This window comes from Cyprinodon variegatus, unplaced genomic scaffold, assembly GCF_000732505.1.
Source record: "Cyprinodon variegatus isolate N-32 unplaced genomic scaffold, C_variegatus-1.0 Scaffold1613, whole genome shotgun sequence".
NCBI classification, from domain to species: domain Eukaryota; kingdom Metazoa; phylum Chordata; class Actinopteri; order Cyprinodontiformes; family Cyprinodontidae; genus Cyprinodon; species Cyprinodon variegatus.
Genome location: NW_015152066.1, coordinates 45731 through 52429, shown reverse-complemented (window position 1 = coordinate 52429; position 6699 = coordinate 45731). Strand labels below are relative to the sequence as shown.

Below are 6699 nucleotides of genomic sequence, written 5' to 3'. Positions count from 1 at the left end.
TGTTGTGAATTTGGCGCTATATAAATAAACTGAATTGAATTGAATTGAATTGAGGCTCGGTTTAAAAGGACTTTAATAGAAGTAAAGATTTCTGCTGCTTTTTCTCTCCCAATGCAGATAAGAAAAACAACTTTCAGCATATTGCTGTAAAAAACAGAGATTGTTGTTTAATGATGTCATCAGCAGCAGGCGATGGGTTATTATTTATTCTGGAGGTTGAAAATGTTCAGAATAAAAAGGAAATGATGGATAATAGTAATAAAACCAATGCTCCTATATTCTTCCACTTAGCCTCTTAATGTCTATAATTAAACAATTATCACCACCTACTGGCCAGACACGTGCATAACAACAGGTTTGCTTTCTTTGGTTTTAGGAAAGGCAGCATTATTTGGGGGTCAGGGAGCCATTAAAAAATAAAAACAATGCAAGCTAATAGAACTCTGTTGGTTTGAGCAGAACTGAATCATCTTTCACTGAAATAAGGCTCTAAAATTATAAACTGATGGATTCATGGTTCCACAGCAGAGATGCTGAAAATACAAAGAAAAATCTAGAGAACTTTTCTTTAAATCCTACTTTGACTTTAAGTGTAAAAAAACTAAGTGAGGAAAAAGAAAACTTTGATTTACTTTGATAAGAGTGAAACGATTGAAGATATTTCTAAAAACATGCAGAGAAGCTGCATTTCAAAGCAAACCCAGGTATCGTTAGCTGTGCAGCAGTCCTGCACCGGTCAGTCATTTCCCGCTGGGTAAACAGCCCTACGGTGTTTCCATGGAGACAATCTGCAGCTTTTATGTTGGGATTTGATGAGATCAAGTTGTTGATCTACCCGATTGTCTTCCAGCCTTGTTTACCAGCACTTACTAACCCCACAGCATGATGCTGCCACCACCGTGTCATCCAAGAACTTAATGATTGTTTATATAATTATTCTTTATAAACTATCTGATATAATCCTGTTAATGTTTCTGGTTTAATTTCGGAAAGCCGTGTTGCTCTTCCAACTAAAGAAAGTTAGATTTTTAGTTTCTAATCCTGACTTCATGCCTTTATGTTTCTGTTTGTTCATTAGTTTTCTACAAACCTAAAGGTTTTCACACAGCAGGATGCTTTATTATCCTCACACTGAATTATTATCTGCAAACTTGATGCTGTTTGCTCCAATTCTGGTAAAAAGGTTTTTTCTAACGAAATCTTCTGAAGCTTGTTTGCCGACTTTCTGTCGACTCTGATGAGCGAAGCATGAATTGAGGCCAAAGCAGGGAAACAGCAACCAGTCAGCTGAAAGCAGCAACACACCTGGTTATGAGTCTGGCTGAAGGGAGGAGAAAACAGACTTTTGAGCTAGAAGCTAAAAGAGTGAGAAATAGAAGACAAGTTAGAGGTAATAGTGAAAAGACTTTGGACAGAAATGATAAAGAAAAAAACTGAATCTTTCACGTTGCAGAAAAATAAATATAAAGTGATTTTTGGGGAAATTCCTCATTAAATATAGTTATGAGACTAAACTGTAGGGATGTTTTATTCATATCTAACTTCTTCTCTGAAGTCAAATCCTTTTTTTTTTTATAAAAGAAAACAAATACTTTAACATAAAAACTCCAGTTCCAAAGAAATCAGATGAAATGTTCTCTAATTTCTGACACTGAGGGTGAAATGCAGGACTGGGCAGACCTTAGCCAGGTAGTCCTCCACCCCGCGCTCTGTCACAGGACTGAGGGGAAAACCAAAGCTCCTGTTGAGGGACCCGACGGCGGCCCCGGGGTCCGCTGGGGAGAGACGCACCGGGCTCCCGTTAGCCAGGAAAGACCTGCTGCGCTCGCTGAGCAGCTTGGAGTTAGCTTCTGAGAGCCGACTGTTGGCCCTGAGGCACAAAGAGAAGCTAATCAGTTTCACTTCTTCTACATGTTCAGCTGCTGAAAAGCAGAAGGATAAACTGAACTGTGAAGAGCTTGAGACGACGTGTGTGAATTGGTGCAATAGAAATAAACTGAATTGAATGAAATGTGAAGAAAGCTTCAACCTGTCCAGTTTAGCAGCGAGGGACTTCCGCTGGCGCATCTCTTCATTGTAGAGCTGTCGGTAGCGCTCTAGCTCAGACTCTCTTTGGTTCAGACTCTCCAGCTGACCGCTGCGGGCCCGGCCCAGCTCCGCCTCCAGCTTCTGGATCCTCTGCTCCAGCTGGGTGCGCAGGTTGGCCTCGTTGGCAGCTTTAAGCTGGTCTAGTTGTTCTTGAGAAGCTGCCTGGGACTAGAAAGGAGCTTATTAAACTGAAGCAGCAGCAGCGGTTATTTAGTTACTGGATTCATGCAGCTGGCTGGACCAGCTTTTACCTGCAGGAACAGGTTGACTTGCTCCAGTTTGTCTTTAAGGTCCCGCTGGGCTTTCTCCTCCATCTCACGGCGGTGCTGCTCCCTCTGGATCTGATTGGCCTCCAGTCGGCGCCTCAGTTCCAACACCTCCTCCTCCAGCAGCCTCTTGCTTCTCTCCTGCTCATCGTGACTACGGCCCAATCCTTTTAGGGACGCCACCTGATCCTTAAGCTCCTCGTTGATCTTCTCTAGCTGGTTACGATGAGACGTTTCCTTCTCCAGCTGTCCCTGCAGATCATCCACCTAAAGACAGAGGAAGGGTCGGAAAGCAAAGAAACATCTCAACCTTTGAATTCACTCTGAAACCTTCTAAAATCAAGAACAATCAATCAACTTATCAGGAGTTATTAATGGTTGATCTACAGAAATAGCTTAAACATGGTGGTGGCAGCGTCATGCCGAGGGGATGCCCGTTAGACAGAGAAGCTGGTTAGAAAATTAAGAATCTGTTAGAGCCCGCATCAAACTCAAGGCCTGCAGGCTAAACCCCGTCCATCACGGCCGTTTATAAGACCTTAAAACTTCCTAAAGATATAGATTAACATTTCCCAAAGATATAGATTAACATTTCCCAAAGATATAGATTAACATTTCCCAAAGATATAGATTAACATTTCCTAAAGATATAGATTAACATTTCCCAAAGATATAGATTAACATTTCCCAAAGATATAGATTAACATTTCCTAAAGATATAGATTCTGTAAAAAAGAGGCCAAACCTGCTAAAGTATATCTATAATACGGGAGTAAAGGGATAAAAACTAACACCTGATTGATGCAGCAGCAGCTGAACCGTCCTGAAGACGTCGTGATGCTGAAGCGGTTTGATGATGAGTTTAACTTTCTGGTTTAGAGGCCAAACTTTTCAGCATCTCTCAAACTAAATGTTTTATAAGAGCATCGATCTTTATTATTAATCCCAATCTGCAGCAATGGATTCTGTTGTTTCGAGGCAGCGGAGAATCTAAGCAGCACATTATGTGGAGTTTACGGCAGCCTGGGATGGACAAACCTTTTCCTTCATCCATGCCAAGGTGGCGTCAGCCGGTCGGCCCTGATCCAACCGCAGAGAGGACGCCTCGGCTCCACCGCCATCTTGATCACGCAGCTTCTTCTTTGCAGTCTTCAATAAAGTGCGTAGCCTTAAACACAGATTTACTAAATAAATATGCAAAGAACAAAGTTCATAAATGACATAAAAATCTTTTTATAAACAGCAGAGTGATGGATGGTTCTAGTGGATCCTGTTGGGGTCTAAGCAGCAGGCTGGACTCACGGAGAAGAGACCAAAGGTCACCTGTACATTTCTTTCTGAAGCTCCATGTTCCTCTTCATCTCCTGATCGAGGCGCGTGTCGGCCGCCTTCTTCTGCTCGGCCATTTTCTTCGCTTTCTTCTTTTCCATCTCCATCTAGAGTTAACATCTCAGTGAGTCAAAAGCCGATGGATTCATCGTCCATCTTTTCAGTGTAAACACCTGAGAGGTGAGCTCTCCCTTTTCCTTTTCCAGCTCGGCCAGACGCAGGCCTAACTTAGAGCGGCTCTTCAGCTCCTCCTCCCACAGCGTCTGGGAATCCTGAGCGCTGTGAGATAACCTGCTTTGTTTTTGGACCTATGGACAATAAAACACAAAAAAACTGCTGGTTAAAGTTAAAATCATCTCATCATAAGCAGTTTTTAATGATTTAGACTACAGATATTTTTTCCCCTCCACTTCTGTCCTACAGAGAGACTTTCTTCTTTGTTTTACAACATTGAACAAATAAAATGGCATCATGAGGAGAAAATAAGCAACTTGCCTCTTTGTTCAGCTGCTCCTCTAAGGTCATTTTGCTGCTTTGGAGATTAGTTACCATGTCTTCCAGACGGCCTCGCACCTAGAGAAAAGAACCCAACTTAAACGTTTCTGCTGCTGTTAAAAACAACTAAACATGTATGGTTTGATTGGCTGAGAGCAAACTAAAGGTCATAACATGCATTAGTAAAGTCACCACTGAAAGAAAGACCACAGATTGAGAGGAAAGAGGATCTCCATCACCAAGATATTCATTATTCCAGCTCTGCCTGATGAAACTAAAGCAACTTTTCTTTTTCCTCTTAATGATCAAATGGATTTACTTTAAACTAGTTAAAAATAAAAAAGGATAAAAGGAACCAGTGAAGCAAGAAGAACCGAGCCACACAGAGAAGCAACATTACAATACTGACCCCTCCTCCAGGCGAGCTGTCAGCTAGCTGGGAAAAGATCGCACAGCCTTCAATTTAACATCAGCTTCAATAAAGAAACTCACATCTGACTGAAGTGCAGAGCAGAGACTTTTTTCTACTTTTTAGCTTGAAGTAGGAACATAAAGACTCAGAAGGAAAATGATTGGTCACCATAGCAGCTTCCTGAGCTCCTTTCTGAAGAACCTCGATCTTATTGGCCTGTTGCTTTGCAGCAGCTTCCAGTCGGGCGTTCTCGATCTCCAGCCTGGAGGACATTAGATCATCATCAGAGCCGAACACTGACCTCACAGAACAACGGAGGCTCCCTGGATTAGTTAACGTTCAAAAAACAAGCTGATCATAGCATCTAATCAAAGGTTTCTGGTGAAACATGCAGAATTAACCAGAATCCTAAAGAATAAAATGTGACGGAGATCCAACTAACTCCAACACCCAGAGAAACGTTTTCTATGCTTAACCTGATTCACTCAAAGCTTGTGTTTGTTCGTACCGTTGCACGGCGCCCTCAAGCTGTTTGACGGTCAGCTCGGCAGCAGCGGCGGCAGACAGCGCCTCCTGGAGTTTCTGAGCTGCACTGCTTAGTTCCTTCTCCCTGTCGCCCAGACTGCTCTTCAGGCTGTTGATCCGTCGCTCTGCCTGAACGTACTGATCCTCGCTTTCATCAAGCTGAGCAAGAGTCAAAACAAATGGTGTTTCTGCAGCGTGTACGCTCAGCTAAAATGGTTCAAAGGTTAGTTGTGTTCAAACTGGTGTCATTCTGCTCCTTAATCACTGACTGTTTTTAATTGATCTCGTTCTGCAGGTACCTTTCCTCTGAGTCGGTCGTTGTCTTTGAGGAGCCGAGCTTTCTCCTCCTCCAGGTCGTTGCGATAGCGTGTGTTGACCTCCAGGGAGGCTTCGCTCATTGACAGCTTCTTCAGAGAGTCGGCTAGCTCCTGTTGCAGCTGCCTCATGCTGGTCTATGCAGATGAACAGCAGAGCAGGAAGGATTCAGGTAAACAGAACAAGATGCCCTGGAGAACTTGTTGCTACGGTCTTACCTCTCGTTCATTTTTCTCTTCCTCTAACTTATAAATCTGATCACGAAGATCTGCAGCCTTGGCAGCCAGCTCCTTGTTTCTGTCCTCCACCATCTGAACCCTCCCCTCGCCATCAGAGCGCAGCTTGGACAGGATGTCTGTGAAGCGCTCCTGGGCGTCTGTGACGGCACGCTCCTTTGCAGACCCCTTGTTGTTGGCCTCCTCTAGTTGTTGCCGTAGCAGCATGGCCTCGCTCTGGGCTTGGGCTAGCCGTTCTTGCGTTGCTTCATGGCGCGCCGCTGCACGGCTGACCTGCTCCCTCTCTGCATGCAGAGCGTTTTCTAGTTCCTTGGTGCGAGTCGCCGCCTGCTCCTTCTCTCTCTGCAGGACGTCCAGCAGCAGACCTTTCTCCGTTAGCTGCAGAGTGACCCGATGCACCTCGTTCTCCATGCTGTTTGCACGAGCTTCAGCTTTGGCCAGCTTCTGTGACAGGCTGCTTACTGCCTCACGCTGGGAGGCTAATTCACCTTTAAAACAGTTAACAAACAGGCGGTCAAATAACAGAAGGACAGGCTGCTTTAGGAGGAGAAACAGATCAAGTCAGACGCTGTTATAGAGACTAGAAGCCAGTGATGCAGCTTCCCTCCACAACAGGTGGCGGCTGCAGATCTACCTGATGATGGAGATGCTTTCATCACGACCCTAACCCTGAAGATGGAGATGCTTTCATCACGACGCTAACCCTGAAGATGGAGATGCTTTCATCACGACCCTAACCCTGAAGATGGAGATGCTTTCATCACGACCCTAAACCCCTGGAGGATCATTTCTAAACTTTCTGAAATTAATATTTGCTCCTGATCACATTAGAGTAGATTAGATCAGGTGGTTAGAAAAACCTGCTTCCTCAGAAAAAGTTAAACTAACAATGAAACGTTTCTATAGATGGATGGATGGATGATGGATGGATGGATGGATGGATGGATGAAAGGATGGATGGATGGATGGATGGATGGATGGATGAAAGGATGGATGGATGGATGGATGGATGGATGGATGAAAGGATGGATGA

The 6699-nt window shown here is 44.1% G+C and overlaps 1 protein-coding gene across 1 annotated transcript in view; it reads right to left on the bottom strand.

Moving 5' to 3' along the window:
* Window positions 1-6699, bottom strand: part of LOC107104095 (ankyrin repeat domain-containing protein 26-like) — a 34311-nt gene that overhangs the window by 1839 nt on the left and 25773 nt on the right. Inside the window, exons 29-39 of the mRNA XM_015404013.1 lie at window positions 5649-6208; window positions 5415-5567; window positions 5099-5274; window positions 4759-4852; window positions 4179-4256; window positions 3857-3991; window positions 3678-3790; window positions 3393-3522; window positions 2340-2621; window positions 2030-2256; window positions 1681-1870 (exon numbers count right to left, since the gene is read on the bottom strand). Of these exons, the coding sequence (XP_015259499.1) occupies window positions 1681-1870; window positions 2030-2256; window positions 2340-2621; window positions 3393-3522; window positions 3678-3790; window positions 3857-3991; window positions 4179-4256; window positions 4759-4852; window positions 5099-5274; window positions 5415-5567; window positions 5649-6208 (2138 nt within the window). The remainder of the gene's footprint in view (window positions 1-1680; window positions 1871-2029; window positions 2257-2339; window positions 2622-3392; window positions 3523-3677; window positions 3791-3856; window positions 3992-4178; window positions 4257-4758; window positions 4853-5098; window positions 5275-5414; window positions 5568-5648; window positions 6209-6699) is intronic.